The 19,699-nt window shown below is 35.5% G+C and overlaps 1 protein-coding gene across 6 annotated transcripts in view; it reads right to left on the reverse strand.

Annotated features, from left to right (window-relative positions):
• CTNNA2 (catenin alpha 2) overlaps positions 1–19,699 on the reverse strand; it is a 1,136,606-nt gene that overhangs the window by 890,434 nt on the left and 226,473 nt on the right. For all 6 annotated transcript variants that reach the window (XR_007130146.1, XM_047745913.1, XM_047745910.1 and 3 more), the window contains exon 3: positions 3,377–3,572. Coding sequence is in view for 5 of the 6 variants with exons in the window: in XM_047745913.1 (XP_047601869.1) it covers positions 3,377–3,572 (196 nt within the window). In the remaining variant the exon portion in view is untranslated. The remainder of the gene's footprint in view (positions 1–3,376; positions 3,573–19,699) is intronic.

Genomic DNA, 19,699 nt, shown 5'->3' on the forward strand with positions numbered 1-19,699 from the left:
ATAGTTGAGCTTTTTTTTTTTAAGATTTTATTCATATATTTGAGAGAGAGAGAGAGAGTGGCAGAGGGAGAGAGAGAGGCAGACTCCCCACTAAACTGGGAGCCCGAGGCTGGGCTCCATCCCAGGACTCAGGGATCATGACCTGAGCCAAAAGCAGACACTTAACTGGCTGAGCCTCCCAGGTGCCTCACTAGTTGAGCTTGTATAAAGTTAACACATAGGCATCACTTCTGATACATAATTTTTCTATAATAAGAGGTGGATAATACAGAGAAAGCTTAAAATATCCTCTATAAGAGTGACCTCTGTAAGTTGTCCTAAACTAGCATCTTTAAAAAATATCACTCTTGGGACGCCTGGGTGGCTCAGCTGGTTAAGCATCTGCCTTCAGCTTGGGTCATGATCTCGGGGTCCTGGGATGGAGACCCATGTCAGGCTCCCACTTCTCCCTCTCCTTCAGCTTGTATTCTGTCTCTCTCTCTAATGAATAAATAAAATCTTTTAAAAAAATCCCACTCTCATATCCCCTGGACAGGCTGGCCAAGAACTATGTTGGTTATTATATCACATCCCCCCCCCCCAAAAAAAAATAGCATTCCTTGTATAAGCTTTGAGAAAACTGAAATATTAATTTCTACAGAATGTGTGAAAACTAAATTGCAAGGAAAAAATAAAGGAAAGTTATAAGATTGTTGGAAAAAAACTAAAAAGGAAAATATATCACCATAAAAGATAAATGCTTTGAGAAAGCATTCTAGGGACCAATCAAAACCTCACTAGGGATAGGTTCACTATCCTGAGTGTGGTGATGGTTTTACAGTGTATACATTTGTCAAAGCTTATAAAATTGTGCACTTTAAATGTATGCAATTTATTATGTGGCAGTCACCCTAAAAAAGAAAGGGAAAAAACCTACATATGCATGAAAATAAACAGTATACATTTGCAATTCAGAAAGAATACCAGTCTTCAACAACACTTGAAAATTTGGAAGCTTTCTTGTTGTTAAAACACATATACAAATATTCTTCATCCACTTAAATGAAATCTGTAAAATCTAACATTTCAAATTACATAACAATTTATATTAGGGTAATGTAAATGAAATTAACTTTCAGGGGAGAGAAGATAGGGAAGAAGATGGCAGCATGAAGAATGATGGCTGTTGGTGGAGAAGGAGGGTTGGTATTTCCAAGGACTAAATATCCATCTGTGAATTTTAAAAAGTGGTAGTTTTGTAGGAAGAAAAGGGATGGAGCATTTATTCATCTATTACTTCATTTATTCAAAAAATACTCATTGAAGTCTTCTGACTGCTAAGAACTGCAGAGCATGGATCAGCAAAAGAGACACGGTCTGGTTTCTACCTTTATTAATTTATAGTATCGTAGGGTAGAAAGTTATCAATCAGGTTACTTCACAAATATTAAACTCTCCTATGCAATGTGATAAGGGAAAAAGCAACAAAAAAGTATGACAAAAGTGTCAGGAAAGGTTTCGCTAGGAAGGTTTTCTTTGAGCTGGGATGTGCAGAATGAGTCATCCTTAACTATGTAAAAGAGGACAGTATGTACTAAAGCCCTGGGGCAGGTAGAACATGGTACTTCTAAACAAATAAGACAGGAACTGGTCCACTTAAGAGATATTTTGGAATTAAAAACCTATGGGACTTTGTAATAGTCTGTATTTGGAAGGAGAGAAAAATAACAAGAACGATACCAAGATTTCTGCAACGTGCAATGGGATACATATGAAGGGCTTTGACTGAGATAGGAAACACAGGAAGGAGGCCAGGCTGGGGCTTAATCTGTTCTGATTTCATGGCATTTTCAACCACAAATTCTGAACAGAACTACACCAAAATTAAAACTACACCAAAATTAAAAACTTCTGTGTATCAAAGAACACAATCAATGGAGTGAAAAGGAAATCTACAGAAAGGGAGAACACATTTGCAAAACAATATCTAATAAAGGGCTTATATCCAAAATGGATAAAGAAGCTCACAACGCAACGACAACACAAACTGATTTAAAAGTGGACAAAGGACATGAACACACATTTCTCCAAGGAAGACAGACAAAAGGCCAACCAGCATATGACAAGATGCTCAATATAACTAATTATTAGATAAATGCTAATGGAAAGCACAAGGAGCCATCATCTTACATGCATTATGATGACTATAATAAAAAAGAAAAGAAAACAAGCGTTCACAACTGGCTCAACTGGAACCCTTGTGCACTGTTGGTGAAAATGTAAGAGGGTATAGTTGCTATGGAAAATAGTACAGAACTTCCTCAAAAAATTAAAAGTAGAATTACCATATAATCCAACAATTCCATCTCTAGGTATATACACAAAAGAACTGAAAAAGAGGTATTTCTATATTCATGTTCATAGCAGAATTGTTCACAATAGCCAAAAGACAGAAGAAATGTCTATCAATGGATGAAGGGTTAAAGAAAATGTGGTATATACATATACTAGATATTTTCAGTCCTAAAAATGAAGGAAATTCTGACCCATGCTCCAACATGGATAAACCATGAAGACATTATGCTAAGTGAAATAAGTCAGTCACTAAGAAATACTATATGGTCCCACTTATATAAGGTACATAGAGTAGTTAAATTCATAGAAAAGAGAAGTAGAAGAGTGGTTGCCAGGATCTAGGGCAATGGGAAAATGAAGAATTGTTGTTTTGTAGATAGATTTTCAGTCTTATACGATGAAAAAAATCTGGAGATTGGCCGCTCAACAATGTGGTGAATATACCTAACACTACTGAATTATACACTTTAAAAAAAAGGTTAAAATGGTACACTTTGTGTTATGTGTATTTTACCACAATTAAAAATTTTTAGTATGCTGAAAAATTGCATTATAGCTAACTAGCTAGTTATATAATTAACTGATCCATAGAGATCTAACTAGCTGTGAACTGAAGATGTAAATTTAAAAATCATACAAACCAACAATAATTTCATTATATTACTTTACAATCATCTCCTCCCTCCTCTTTAAAACCCGGGATGTTCAGTGACTCTGTAAGTATGAGGTATTCTCATCCTGCCCTCCCTAGAGCCCCAGTATGACACAGGAGTCCACATTCATCTACCAAGAGAAAACAACTCGAAAATCTGGAAGTAACTGCGGACTTAAAGCTTTCATAGCTGTGCTTACTTACTGCCACAACTAAAAACATCTCTATTTGTCTATGCACCTAAGTCCAGCAAATATTAAAAGTGACAAGCACAGATACTGAGGAAAAACAGAAGATGACTTCTTTGAGCAAATATGCACTGATTCTAGAGATAAATTCATTGTTTGCACATCAATATATAACCGTCTTGAAAAATATTATTCTTCCTACCTTGTTTGCGCACATCCTCTACCGCAGCGACCAATTCTTCTTTGAGATCTTGGCTCTCCTTGGCAATCTGTTCACCCTTATCCAGGAAGTTTTGAGTGGCTTGCTCTACAGATGCCGCCAGTACATGGGCTTTCTTTGACCTCCCTTTCTTTTTACCAGATGGGCCTTTGTTGCTCGTGTTGACAAGGGTTGTCACCTTAAAGATGAAAGAAAAACTGTCAAACTAATCTGCACAATTGTCTAGAAAAAAACACATTATCATCTCGTCATTTTAAAATAGTCGTTGTTTATTAATTCATGAATGCACATCCCATGACCTAATCTTAAGGAAAATGGGGAATTATATGGGTTAGCATATAAATAAACAGCCATTTATTTCATAGAAGGAAAAAAAAAAAGTATGTGAATGAGTTGGAAGAGCAGACCCACTGGTAGTTTAGTTTCTAGTTCAATGGACGTTGTGCTTTCGCAGATTGGTAAGACATTGTACACCGGAGTACCCAGCTTTGGGGAAGCAAGAAAAGGAAAACCAATGTGGAGTTCTCTCCAAGCAATTCAGGAGGACCAACACCCAGTCTGAGTCCCCAGAGTCAGGACAAAGGTAAAAGAACAGTTAATAAAGGGTGAGTCATCAACACCCATTACTTACAGGTCACTCACCAAGGACTTTTGAAGAGCTATGCTATTTCTGAATTCATCTTATAAAAACAAAATGGTAAATTTGATCTGAGGGAACCGAATGATTCAGTCTCAACATTTGGTTAACCAGCTAAAATTTCCAGACTTGAAATTAGATTTTCATTGCCACTCCTTTTCCAAGTATCATGATTTGTATACGTATCTCAACTGCCAAACTTCTTTTAGTACTATAAGAGTTATTTAATTTGCTAACAAAGCTGTTAGTATCTTTGAAACAACTTATCTCCTATAGATTTCTGATCCTTTCTTTTCTACCAGTGAGAAGTTTGAGGCGGGGTGGCGCTGGTTTCATAGTCTGTTCAGCAAACGTTCTGAGTCACTTTGGCCTCCATATTTTTTATTGGCTTCATAAGAATGTGGATGCTGTGGTTTATTTTCATTAACATTTGCCCTGATTAGCAGCCTCTGGATTTTACTGGAGATTATCAAGAAAACTAGTCCACACGAAAGTTCAAATGCTGTTGTTTCTACTATCTTATCCAAAATCCAAGAGCAAACAAAGTGATTAGTTAAAGTCACAATTAATGTCCAGTCAGTTTATAGGGCAGCAATAATAGCAGAGGGAAAAAGTATTGAATAAATGCAAACTAAGATGATGAATGCAAGCAGAAGCGATACTTAAGAGGTGGTGAATGTAACACTGGGAGTTGTCATACTTAGCTCTCTTTTGACTGCTAAATAATTAGATGCAGTGAATTAAAGAAAGACTCTATAAGGACATTTAAGTACAAACACTAGACCAAAAAAAAAAAAAAAAGAAAGGAAGGTAACATCATTAAGAATAAGACTGTCAGATAACGATAGCTGTAAAATGTGTATGTAGCCCATAACACATTAGTCTTCAGTTCCACCCACAATGAGGCAACCGTCAGAAGAAAGACAGCCTGTCACAAAAGTTACTTTCCTAAGGTACAAGAGTGTTCTTTTTGGTTTTGTTGTTTATTTTTTTAAGATTTTATTTTTTTGACAGAGAGTACAAGCAGGGGAGTGGCAGGCAGAGGGAGAGGGAACAGCATGTAGGGCTGGATCCCAGGACCCTAGGATCATGACCTAAGCCAAAGGCAGATGCTTAACTGTCTGAGCCATCCAGGCATCCCAAGAGTGTTCTCTTAATAAAGATATACTTTAACACATTAACACACTACTCTTCTAGAACCTCAACTCCCCCAAACAGCCAATACCTGGAAATAAGCACAAAATCCCCCTAAGCAAATACTACAAACACCTCAAAAATCTTGATTTATGCTAGGCTCATTATCAGAGGCAAATACTCCTATTCTCACTGATTTATTCTCATTGTATATACAATTCTGAGAAGTCCTGTGATCTAATTTTTTTCAGTCTTCTCCAATTAGAAACAGAGAGGGCAAGGAATTGTTAACTTAGGGTATACTGACCTCTTGGGGGAGTAGAAGCTGAGAGTGAATATGTTAAAATAGCAAAATCATCCGTTCATTTTCTGTAAAGGTAAACACATTCCAATTCTTCTGTTATATCATGCTGCATTACTATATAATCATAGCTTAGGTATGCTTATAATAATGAATTAGTATAAAGCATAACTTTTACGAGAAAAAAAAAAGCCATGGCATATTACAGAAGTTCCTAAGAAATATGTGATTACATCAAAATGAAGCAAATCAGTTCAGTCCTCTACTCTGAGCTCTCATTTACTCATGAGTGGAAGACCATAATGGGATGAAAGAGAAAAGGAGAGGGAAAGTGATAGGACGCTCAGGTCTTAATCAGTTTAGAATAAAGAAACAGTGGTCAACCCTCCCCATTGATATTCAGTGTTTTATTAGAGGACAATGTCAACAAATTGGATTTTAAAAAAAAGAGAAATAAATGTTAGAAAGGCAAACAGCAAATTATGCTATTACCTATACAGAACACAACCGTATCAATAAAATGCAAAAGAATTCAAAGACAAACTATTAGAATTACCATAAGAGCAAAGAACAAGGTGGTTAGATACTAGATAGACAATAAAAAAAAAAAAAATCTGACATATACATCACTAACCAGTAAAAAAAAGAAAAAAAAAAAAAGAAATGTAGTTGTAGGGGTGCCTGATTGGCTCAGTCAGTTAAGTGTCTGACTCATGATTTGGGGTCAGGTCATGATTGGTGGTGGGATGGATCCCCAGGTAGGCTCTGCATTTAGCAGGGAGTCAGCTTGAAGATTTTTTCATTCTACCCACCCCACACCATTTGCACACATTCTCTCTCTCTCAAACAAATAAATACATCTCCTCAAAAATGTAGTTTTAAATATCTTATTCACACTAATCATAAATTTATATTATCAGAGATAACCATAACACAAAACATAGATGGGGGGAAGAAGATAAAAATTTTAATGAAGAACATAAAGGGTAACTTCAATAATCGTGAGACATACCGTATTCTTAGATGGGAAGACAAAATTGTTCAGTTGTCATTTCTTCTCATATTATTCTACAAGTAGCATTTCCAGAGAGTCATACAATCAGCAAGAAAGCCAAGACAATTTCTCTTCTTTCAGTTCATTTCCCTTTCCAGTTGCAAAGTTAAAAGGCTTTTAGTAAATTAGGGAAAGGTCATTTAGGATGTGCATATACAGGACTCTTGTTGCTCACTTTTTGGCCAGTATATTTTAGTCAAGCCACACTACACAACTCTCCAATTCAATTCCACTCTCCTGCTAGCTGAGCACACTCTCCTACCCTCCAGTAAGAATCTATGGCACTCTACACTATTAAACATTTTCCTTTTCTCCCACTTGAAGCTATCATTTTCACCTTGTATATTTTTATTCTTCTTGACCTATACCTATATTTTCAACTTAAAGTTGTGAAAGTTAAAGCCCATCTACACCAGTTCTATTCTGGTATTTTACAGATGAAGAAATTAGGCTTAAAGATGCATCACAGGTTGAAAAAATAGCTTCCTTAAATTCATACGGTTCAAAAAAAACTAAAGGCTAAATTATTCCTGTGTCTGATACTATATCATTAGAACTTTAGAAGTTCTAAAACTTCTAGTTTTATTGTCTAACTGAATGAGAGTCTGTTAAAGGATAAAATAATCTTAAAATATATTTATTCTTCATATTTGTCTCGATATTATCTATATATGTTATTGTATCCTACTGTTATCTTTACATTCATTGGCATTATTTAGATATCTTAGTGTAAGAATGTACTTATCAATGTTAGGGAAACATTAACCAATGGTTTTATCCTACCTTTCTGCAATGCCTTATAACATCTGATGTATTCAGATACATCATCAGGGATTTTTGTATCAGTTGTATCAGTTGAGTGTGAAGGATGGACAAAAGTGTCCTAAATTTATTGTTAACTAACAGAATGGTAGAGCTGAGGGTTTCCATAAAAACGGTATTCTTCTCCAAATAAAATGAAGAAGAAGAAAGGACTGAGATATACCTAAGAACAAAAATCAGAGTTTTTACTGAAGACAACCACTCTTTAGTCTCACAGATACATCCACCACCTCCTCAGTAAGCTAGGGTGTATCCAAACTATCAATGCTCGGCAATAGCACAGGTGGCTTCAATGTAAGAACATAATGGAATCCATAACTGGATGCCTTAGAGAAGGCAAAGCAGCAGGGACATATTCTGATCAAAAGGTAGTAGTCACAGAGGCAGCTCAGCAACCTCTGACGCTACAGGTATCTGTGCCTAAGATTCTATATTCAGACTGGCACTGGGTCTTGGGTATATAGTACTTACAGACTATTAAGTATCCTTAATACTTTATTTATTATTTATTTATTATTTATTAATACTTTATTTATTATTTATTAAGTATCCATGGCAGTCTTTTAAGAAATGGCTATTCTGTGGAAATTCCTGGTAGAATGATATGCCTCCTCCTACCCCAACAGGCACTCTCTCTCTAATGCCCACATCAATTTTCACCAAAGCCCAGAGTCATATAAGATCCAAATCTCTTCTTTCCTTTCTAAAAATTTGCGAGTACATCTTTTTGTGCAATAGGAGAAAGAATGAAAGAAAGAAGAACAAAGAAAAGGAAGGAAAAGAAAAGGAAGGAAGAAAAGAAAAGAGAGAAGAAAAGGAAGGGAAGGGAAAAGAAGGGAGAAGGGAAGGGAAGAGGAGAGTAGGGAAGGGAAGGGAAAGGAAGAAAAGAGAAGGAAAGAAGGGAAAAGAAGAGAAAAAAGTTCTATCCAGCAACAGAGACCAGGAGTAATAGCATGAATATTGACCTATGTAGAATAGGAATGATGTTTCCAAGGCAGTAAGGAGACCAGATCTACTTGGCAAAAAGGCTGTATATGAATGATACAGAAAGTAAAGTTAGACAGATGTGGTGGAACAAACTTTGATCAATGCCAAGCAAAGAGTTGAGATTTTATTAGTCACTGCCAATTTTTTTTTAGCATATATTTAAAGTGTTCATTTTTCTCTTTCTATTCATTTCTCAGCCCACTAAATTTTGGTTTTATTCCCATACCTCCTGTAGCAAAGTTCTCTTAAACTGATCTCTCACTAAGGTAATCAATAAGTTGCCAAAATCTAATTATTTTTTATCACATCATACCACTCTGCCACATTTAGTGCTATTGACTCAACTTTCTTTCCTTCTGGAAATGTCTCTTGGCTAACTCTCTCAGCAGTACTCTTCTCCAAACTCCCGTAGCTTTAAAAAGGACATTATCGGGGCGCCTGGGTGGCTCAGTGGGATAAGCCGCTGCCTTCGGCTCAGGTCATGATCTCAGGGTCCTGAGATCGAGCCCCGCATCGGGCTCTCTGCTCAGCCTGCTTCCTTCTCTCTCTCTGCCTGCCTCTCTGCCTGCTTGTGATCTCTCTCTGTCAAATAAATAAATAAAATCTTTAAAAAAAAAAATAAAAATAAAAAGGACATTATCATCAAACTTACTTCTCTCTGTACCTATCGTCGTCTCCCTCCCCCCATGCTAAGAAAGGCATTCTGCTACCATCACTCCTTTAACTGTTCATCTGAACACATCCTCCAGAACCCTGTTTCTTTAACGAGGCCAACTTCTCTCTAAATTTTTCACATGCCCCTTTCTGTAGGCTCTTCAACCTTAGTTTAGAAGGATATTAAGTATTCTCTAGTTCTACCTCCTATATTTCTTCAACGTCCCTGCCTCTCATCTGAGTAGGAAAGAAATCCTTCAGCTCATAGGTAAGGGTATAGTGGACAAAGGTCCTACAGTCTTGACATAACGATGGTCCCAATGGACTCTGGCTGAAGGAAAACATTAGCAATAGCCAGAGGATGGGCACCACTGTTTTCAGATGCACTGAAGGTTTGATCTGAGTATAAAACCATCAGAGCCAGGCTGGTATTAGACTGGCTAATCAACATATAATGTCTTAAAATTCACCCCTCCATTCCTGAGTAATAGCAATAAAGCTGTGTCCAAGATCACTTCGTTCTTTACTTTTTCTTGCAATATGTTTTATTGTAAGATTTGCTTATCTATGTCCCATCATGATCTCTACTTGATCAGTTCTCCGCTTCCACAATCTAAAAGCTCAATAGACATGGAATACTTCTTTTTTTCCCAAAACAATAAGCCACCGTCAGGGCACCAAGATACTTTGTCTCAGCAACTCTGTCACATCTGCCAAGAACCAGCAACAGAGTAGTTTATCTAAGCCTTCCCCATGGGGTAGTCAATTGAAAGTGAACTCTGGAGACATCAAGTGCCACCTGAGGCTAGTTAGAAATTAGAATTTTAGGCCCCACTCCAGACCTACTAAAAGAGAATCTGGATTTAACAAGATCCCTAGATAATTTATATGCAAAATAAAATCTGAGAAACACTGAATTTTAGGACAACAATTCTCAGACTTGATCATGCCTAAAAATCACCAACATGCCTGATAGAAGACAAACATAAATCTTACAGTGTTTCTGCTCAGGTAGGTCTGGGCTAGGGAATTTTGCATTAATCACACAAAATCATGATATACTTATGGATTATGGACCTTACTTTCAGAAACAGTAGTCTAGGTGAAGTGAAAAAAAAAAAAAAAAGTGAAAGAGGTGAAGCAATGACTTTCTAACAGGTGACCTCTCTCTCCTATTTTAAGTACCATGGCAAACCACTAGTCTTCAAAAATAGCTTATTGATGAATTAACCAGCTGACTCTTGGCTAGAAGGCAACCTCCTCGACTGTGCAATCACAAAGAACATGGAAAAGTAAGATTATACAGATGTGGATGTTATGAATCAATCGCTGGAACTCTCCAGAAAAACAAAACACTGAACCAAGAGCTGGAAATAAAAATGGCAATGTCAGCATTGTTTTGTGGACTCGTGTACTTTGCAGATGTGAGTAGTAAGTCTTTGGGAATTCTACCGTTGCGTTTCTCTGAAGTACTTCATTCATCATAATTTCTCAGTTACAAGAGACGGCTGTGATGACTGCTGAAGCTTTAAAAAAGCATGAGTTTTCTGAGGCAAAATATTTGAAAACAAAATTATCAAAAACAAGTTATTTATTCCAAGAACAACTAAAAATAAATGAAAAATTCCCAAAAGAAGAAAACCTGTCTGACTTAAGATAGGAGAAACTTAAATGCTCAAATGGCAATATATTTGTTGTTGTTTTTTAATATAATTAGTTTTATTTATTTATTTTTAAAGATTTAATTTATTTGACAGAGAGAGAGAAAGATCACAAGTAGGCAGAGAGAGAGAGACGAGGAAGCAGGCAGAGAGGGGGAGACAGGATCCCTGCTAAGCAGAGAGCCAGATGCAGGGCTCAATCCCAGGACCCTGAGATCATGACCCAAGCTGAAGGCAGAGGCTTAACCCACTGAGCTACCCAGGCACCCCTAAAATGGCAATATGTTTGATAAGATGAAGCTTCTCAGAGAAATCTTTCATCAGGTTTTAAGAACTGCCAACTAGTCAAATTACATTTTCTTTGAATTATTCATTGATAACTTTGTTTATTCATTTAACAATTATAGACTGAGCATAAATATGGCCTATGCTTTTCCTTATAAAATATATGAAAAAGATATAGGCTTACCTTGTGGTACACTCTACTAGAAGTTATTTCGTATCACAGAATCTCCACGATATTTAAAGTATCTGGCTTCCAGATACTTTAAATTGGACAGAAAGGAAGCCCAACAAAGGGAGGCTAGTTCTAGAGGAAAAGACTTTGATAATACAGATTTACTGTAATTTCATAATGACAAAAGTAAGATCTCCATGTGTCAGAAACTATTACACTATGACTTCTTGTTGAACTGGTCTTTCTTCCCCAACACAACTCCACACCCCATTTTAGACAAAAGGAATTAATCAAGAAAATTTTAAAAAAGGAATTAATCATAATTAATCATAATATGCACAGTTGTTGATAATTCCACAGCCTCAAAAGTCAGAATCAGAGATGACAGTCTATTAAAAATACACTAGTAATTTATGGAGGGATAAAATAGAGACTTATTCTGTCTCTTTGCCTTTGAAATTTCCTCACCGTATCTGATACTGACAATGTAGAATTCAGATACATGTTCACTGATACTGAGACCTGGAAACAAGCACTCTTAAACTTTGAAATAAGGATTTATTATTTAATCTGAAACAGACCTGAACTACTAGCAGTTACTTATTCCTATAAAGAAAGCCTACGTATAATATATTCCATTTAAATTATTATTTTTTGTAGACTCACTTTTTTTTTTTCTTTGTTCAGAGAGAGAGAGCACACATGTGCAGCAGGGGAGGGACAGAGGGAGAGGGAGAAAGAGAATCTCAAGCAGGTTCCATGCCCAGCAGGGCTGAAGCCCACAACCCTGAAGCATGACCTGAGACAAATTAACAGTCGGATGCTCAACCAACTGAGCCACCTAGGCACCCTCAATCACCCTCAACTTTTATTTATTTATTTTTAAAAATATTTTATTTATTTAACAGAGAGAGAGACAGAGTACACAAGCAGGGGGAATGGCAGGCTGAGGGAAAGGGGAAAAGCAAACTCCCCACTGAACAGGGACCCCAATGTGGGGCTTGATCCCAGGACTCTGGGATCATGACCTGAGCCAAAAGCAGATGTTTAACCAAATGAGCCACCCAGGCGTCCCAACACTCTCAACTTTTAAATAAAATTATAAGGCAAACCTTCTCACTCAGTTGCTTTGGTACACAGTTCCCAAACACTTTCTTTTGAAGTATGAAATACCAAAAAGTAACATTGAGAAATTAACTCCAAAATAGATATTCTATAGTATAAATAAATATAATAAATTTTTGTCTTGGCTTAGGTGGCTGCAATTTATGAAGAGGTCCAATTGAGTACTGGATTGTCCATTCATATAGGTAAGAAGTGATTCAAACTTACTTCCTAGAAAGTAGCTCAGTAGTATCTATAAGCCAAGATGAAATAGGGTAGCCTTCTCTTTAGATACATATTCTTCATAAGAAACATTTCTTTCAAGGATGTTAAGCTAACATTTTCCCTGCACTATTAAGGCATGCTGTTTCATATTTAAGTAGATGCCCAGAGGAGCTCCATTTCTCACAACCTCTAGGGAGCATGGTCTAGATTCACTGCCTTCAAAAAAACGAGTCTGAGAGAAAACAGTATTCAGTTTGCTTGAAGGAAGTTCTGTGCATTCTCTCTCCACCAATATAAAATCTCAACCAGTCTAAATTAAAGCAGAAAAGAAAAGAGAGAAATGGTATTATACTGGAGACTGGTAAAAATGTTTTTAACTACCTTAGGATGATATCATATACCTCAATGGAGGGATACTACCACAATGAGTTTTAGGAAATCACTCTGTATACTGCAGGGTTTTTTATGTCATTTTCCATACTATACAGAGAAATTTCTCTATGACTTTAGTAGCAAGAATACTGCAGTTTCTCCTTACAAACTGGTTTGACTTTATGCTATGGACATTAACTGTATAATAAATTAATGCTTCCTTTTTGCAATGACTTCAAAAAGTTTAACCTAAATTTGTGATCCCTGTTAGAAGGCATATGATTTGATAATTACTATTACTGCATTAGTCTCAATCTTTGCTCTTATTTGTGCTTATATCTACCTTGCTTTTTTAAAAAAAATCACTTTCTTTTAAGCTGTATTAACCTTCTAGTACTTTATATATCCTGTAAATTATCATATTTTTGCCTAAATATAGTATTCTGCTGATTCTAAGATAAGCCTTTTTCTTCATATTTTTCTATATCTGAAAAAAGGATGAGTCCTACAGTCTATGTCATTTAAAAGATGTATTTGATAGTATTTTTTTTTCTCAGAGGCACTTAAATATGTATCTTTTAATTTATGGCATCTTAGATCTGATAAAACAAAATAATCACAAGATCAAATTTATTTCAACGATCTACTTACAACCTGGGTTTTCCTAGAATCTGCACGATTTTCAATATCTACTTACAGCCAATGAAAAATGAAGTTCAAAACTAAGACACTGAAACAATACCAGACATTCACTGAAAGAGCATCACTTAGAGTTGAAGATTCAGTGAGTAAGAAGGCATTTCTGTTCTTAAAAGTCCTAAATGTTTTAACCATCCTTGTCCATCTGAGGAAATCCCATGCTGTTTTGAATGTCACTAAAAATAAAAGAATGACTAAACTATGTCCATGATTCACAACTTTGCATTTACGAAGGTTAAAATAAAATGAAACAAAATAAAACTAAAGACTGTTCAAAGACAGTGTAGAAACAAATCTGAAACCAAAAGAAGTGAAAAATGTTTTTCCCTCCATGCAGTTAGCTAACAGCTCACCCAAATTTCCATTCTCCCTAAAGCCATCAAGTCTTTTCACTTCAGTCTTTGATTGACAAAGGCACCTGATTCTGGGGCACCTGGGTAACTCAGTCAGCTAAGCATCCAATTTTGGTTTGGCTCAGGTCATGATCTCATGGGCCATGGACTGAGCCCCTGTCAGGCTTCTCACTTGGCAGGCTGTCTGTTGAAGATTCTCTCTCTTTGTCCCTCCCCCCGACTCATTCTCTTTCTCTAAAATAGAATAAATCTTAAAAAACAAAAACAAAAACAAAGGCACTTGATTACATATTTTCCTTTTTTAAGATTAGTAGATTCTAATAATGTATACACTCTATAGGGAATAATGGATAATCAGTGAGATGCAAGAAAAATATCAGAACTTTACATCGGTATTTTTTAATGATTTTGTTTATTTATCTGTCAGAGAGAGAGAGCAAGCATAAGCAGGGATAGCAGCAAGAAGAGCAGGCAGAGGGAGAAGCAGGCTCCCGGCTAAGCAAGAAGTCCCATGCGGACTCCATCCCAGGACCCTGGGATGGACCTGGGTCAAAGGCAGACACTTAGCAGACTGAGCTACCCAGGCATCCCTATATTGGGGTTTGTTGTTGTTGTTGTTGTTGTTGTTTGGTTTTTTGTTTTTTAACCTAAAAACATTTTTAAAATTAAGTCAGATTAATGTTTCATAAAAGGATTTACACTGACACAATTACCCCAGCCATATGTCAGATGGTCCTGAGCCACATATGAACTATATTGAGGGAAGGGTGGAGGTTCATAAACCCAAGGAATTGGCAGTAGTGCCCTTACACCTCAATGTATGACTGGTTAAGTGGATTTGAGGATTATATTAACTGATTTTCAAACACACACACACACACACACACACTCTCTCTCTCATGAAATGGACCACAGACTTAAAAAGACTTGCAAAAAAACCAGAGCTTGAAGATAATACTAAAAATGCAAGCACAAGTGAACTATAAGAAAATACAGAGTTGACCCTCCCCCTACTCTTAATACTAGCTCTTTGCTGGCTACATAGGAGGCTGAAGAAAAGACAATTTCCTCAGAGCCACAAGTTTAATTATGTATTTACATCAATCATTACTAGTGATGAGTCTCATCCCAGTTTCCCTGAGATATTAGCTAATGATATTCTAAGGCAACTATGATTTGCAGAACTTTAAAAAAGTTAAGCCTACAGAATATTTAGCATTTAGTTATATATTTTATATTTATTATTTTTATTATGGTTAATAGAGAAGACTGTTGGGTGCTACCAAACCTATTTCTTTTTCCTCTGGTCACAAGATAACACTACTTCACAATTTCCCTTGGAGTTGATGTGGTCAGTTGAATTCTAGCCAGCAGAATGTGAGAAAAGCTAGCGGTACATGCTTTTCTCCTCTGCTTTGTTAAAATTCTCCTCCATGTTTATTCTCCCAAGAGGAGAATTTTGCAAACCAGGTTTTGAAGAAGATAAAGCCACAAGGTAGAAGGAGCCAAAGATTCTAACTTTTCCTTTGGAGGAGAGTGACCCATGAATCAGAAATACTCACTTGGATATTATATAATAAGAAGAAAACGTCTATTGTGTTACACCTCTGAGATTTTGAGGTTTATTTGTTATAGCAGCTAATATTAACTACATCACTGTATTATTTATAGTTAAATATTGTTTGTAAAAGTTTACATTATTATTTTCAAAATATCTATGATTATGAATATTTTATAATGTATTTAATATATTAGTTCAGGAATACACACTCATTTAGAAAAATAAATAGCATACACTATACATATATGTACATACAAATACATACAAATATGTACTTATATATTTTACTATTTTGGGGTCTTGTAACATTTCTACTTAACATTTGGTAGACAAAGCTTTGGGTGCCCGTCTTCTGCTTTTCATGCAGTTTTTCACATACTTCCTTCTATGAACTGTGGGATACAAGTTCCCATTTTCCACATGAGAAAGTTTAAAAGAGCCAAGTACTTTTTCTTCTACAGTTCTGAGAAGCCATTATTCCTAACAATTCAATAACCTAAGAATAATATGACTACCACTTAATGGTATATTTCTCACAGAAACAAACAACATAGAGATTTTTTAAAATCACAAATCTAAAGTGTTACAAGTCAGCTTACAAAGTTTTTCTCAGGTTAAGATCCAACTACTGAATCAAAGAATTATTAAATATGAAATTTCAAGGAAGCCAGTTAATGCCTTTAAAAAACTGGGACATTAGCATAGATATTGTTAAATAAGTCTATAGATACAGGAACACATAATCCTTAGTTACGTAACCTACTGGGTTTACAAAGACTCTCTTTAAATGCTCCCTGTTGATTTTACAACCTTTACTCTTACCTGACTTGAGAAGGAGGCAGGTAGGATTCTGGGACCTGGGAGAACTTCAGCTGATTCTTTCTTTTAGCTCTTCGAAAGATAAACTGCATTTTGTGGTGAGCAACTGGAATACACTTATAAGACAAATATTTTTCCTCCTCGTTTTCAATTTGAAATCACTTGAAGGAGTTATTGTCAAAGGCTTGAAGATACCCCAAATGTCAGGATATTTCCCTCAATAATTCCTGCCTCAATGCACCTCACTATCAGCCAGATTTCCTACCTACTAAAATTTTTACCAAGCTCCCGCAAATGACACATCTTCTATTTCTATTACTCACACACATCTTAAATTATCTCTTTCCTTCAGACCAAAATGATAAGTAAAATCCATGGTATAACTGAACATACAACACTCCTGCACAGACAAGTCTGGTGGTTAAACACAGCTACCAGACCTCCCACTGTCACTGAGCCCACACAATGGATGTCTTGGGGGAGTATCAATCAACTTGAATACTACTAGGTACAGAAAAACACATTAATGAGTTCAAGAAATCAGAAAAAGTTATTCAGAAATAGATCAACCAGGCACAGAAAACACTGGAGACAACAAGAAAGATAACAGGACTCCTGAGCTCAACACTTCTAATAAGGAAGTCTAAAAAAGCATCAATGAACTCAAAGTTGCAACACAGGTGATTTGATTACTTTGTGAGCATATTCTATCTATTGTTATTTTGTTTGCTAAAGTTAATTATTCCCTCCTGAAGCAACTTTCAAAATTAATAATACCAAAACAAAAAAATGTTGCAATAACCTAAAAAAACAAAACAAAACAAAAACCCAAATTCTAACATGGACAGGAGATTTTAGCATAAATCATGTTGATCTTCAACAAACAATAAAAAAGAGGAGAATCAAATGATCAGGCTATTCAGAAGCAATCATACATGGTATTAGTTTCTTTATTTTCACTTAATACTTTAAATGTATTTAAAGAAACGTCTCCAGCAGGAAAAGTAGGGATATAAACCTCATCTTATGAAATAAAAATGATTAGTACCTTTTCTTAAACTTTTTGTAGTAGCCATTAAGTTTACCCAAATTCTCTCCTCTCCCTTTTCCTTGTGTTTGTGCGCGCGTGCGCACACACACACACACAGAAAATAAAATACAGGCTAGAATTCCTACCATGCTACCTTGACTTTTATAGTTTTATCATGTGACATGTATTTTTAAAATACTGCGTCAAATTCCAGATCCTGGTAACTTTGGTATATTTAAAACATAAATTTCAAGTCGTCTTTTACAAATACTGATAAGAAGCTTCAGATTCTTGGTAAACCAAAAAATATAATAATTGGAATCAATACTAAAATGAAAAAAATATATAAGCCATTAGTTTTTCTTGGAACAGACCCAACATTACTGGCCTCGTATAAAGGGAATGATATATCCAAACCCCTGGGGAATACATTTAACACAAATCCTACTGAGTTCTGGGGGGGGGGGGAACCTGTTTCCCCACTAGCATATTTAAAAAGTTTCTTCCAAAAACAAAAAGCAAAACAATCCCACCAAAATCCAATTTTTTTCTGTTGTTGAGTAGTTTCTAGAATCACAACAGAGCATGATTAAGAATGCCACCTTGTTCTTTCTTTTTTTTTTTAATTTTTTTTTTTCAGCATAACAGTATTCATTATTTTTGCACCACACCCAGTGCTCCATGCAATCCACCTTGTTCTTTCTTAACAGAACCCTAAATAAGTCCTCTCCAGATATGCCCAGCTTCTTACCCACATAGCATATGTCAGTAAAAATGAGGAAATGAAAGCATCGTCCTTATGATTCAGCAAAGGACAATGAAGCTCTGAGAAATATGTCTGCCAGAGGTGATAAAACCCATTGAAGATGAATAATTCTGGTTTTAATTTGTTTGACACTAGCACTTATTACCCTAAAATAATATTCAACACATATTTGCCTCATTTTATATACAGTATACATTTCTAAAAACAAAATTCTAAAAACAAAACAAAATCCACTGTATTATATAGCTGTAAATAAATGTGGCTACACAATTTCATTATGGTATGCATGACATACCCTTTTTAAAAACATTTTTGGTTTTTCAAATAAATAATTATACCCTCTAATGACTTTTTTTGATTTCCACATGTACTTGTTATTATTCTCCCATTAAACTAAAAACCACTAACAAAATGCCAATGGCTCAAGGGAAAAAAAAAAAACAAAAACACATCGACATTTTACTGTTGGGTCATCTCTTCATGGATAGAATGCCAGCCTTCCACTTGAATGCACTGCCATATTGACTAGCTACATTTCTTAAGATTACCTCTGAAAGGCTTCAAGATTCTAGGGAATTGCTGATTAAATAAAGGGGAAAATGAGCAGGATGTAATTATCCTGTCAAGATTCTTCTTGTAAACTTTTATTTGGACAATTCACAAAAAAAGAAAGCAGCTCATTTCTCTTTAAAGACTGCATTAGTAAGGATTCTTTCATGCAACCCCCACCCCCAAAAAAAGACTGTATTAGTGTTTTTGAAACTGCAGAACGGGGTCTAAAGGATCAGTACTAAAGCAATATTGCAGAATGAAATGTCATCAAAACGCAGTGGCATGGGGAAAGCATATAAGTTTTGGAGTCTGCCATTTCTTATTTGGGTGAGAAATCACTGAATCTGAGACTCAAGCTTCTTATTTTTAAAATTGAGGGTAATAATGTAGACCTCATAGAAATGTGGTGAGAGTTAAGTATGATAGCTTATTTGAGGTACTTAGGAACAAAGGAGATGCTCCAAAAAGTAACAGTGAACACACAACCATGTGCAGAAAGTGTTGGATGTGACGTCAGAATACTGGAACTGGAACAATCACTTCTAATACTTCTAATACTGAGGTAAATTAATTTCTTCGGACCTCTTTTTTTCAGCTCTAAATTAAAAATTACCCCTAAATTATTTTAAGCTCTACATTCTATATCCTAATAAAAAAAAGTTCTTCACTTGTGGTTCATGATGATAAGTTTTATACATAAATATTTGAAATTTATTTCCTGTATCCACTGTAAATGGGAGAATATTAGTTTATTATTAATGTTGATCCATAGATGACCATTTCAGTGTTTTACCCAAGTGTCCCAAATATTTTATGAAATGTCTCATAATTTTCTTTAGCTATGCACCTTATTTTCTCATAATGTTTTTCTAAACTTCCAAACTGAATATAACTGTATAGCGCTATTAAATTAGCTTAATTTCAGTCTAATTTTTCATTTTAAGCAATGCATACTTCACATTTTCTTTACTTTTTTCATACAGTATAGAGAACAGTTCAACAATTTTTTAAATTAAATATTTACATTTCAAAAAAATATATTTTTAGCAATGTGCTAGTGATTTTGAGGAGCTGAAGCTTTGCTGAGCCAGAAAGTTTTAAGCAGGTGTTTAATTGG

This window comes from Lutra lutra, chromosome 9 (genome assembly GCF_902655055.1).
Source record: "Lutra lutra chromosome 9, mLutLut1.2, whole genome shotgun sequence".
In the NCBI taxonomy this organism is placed as follows: Eukaryota; Metazoa; Chordata; class Mammalia; order Carnivora; family Mustelidae; genus Lutra; species Lutra lutra.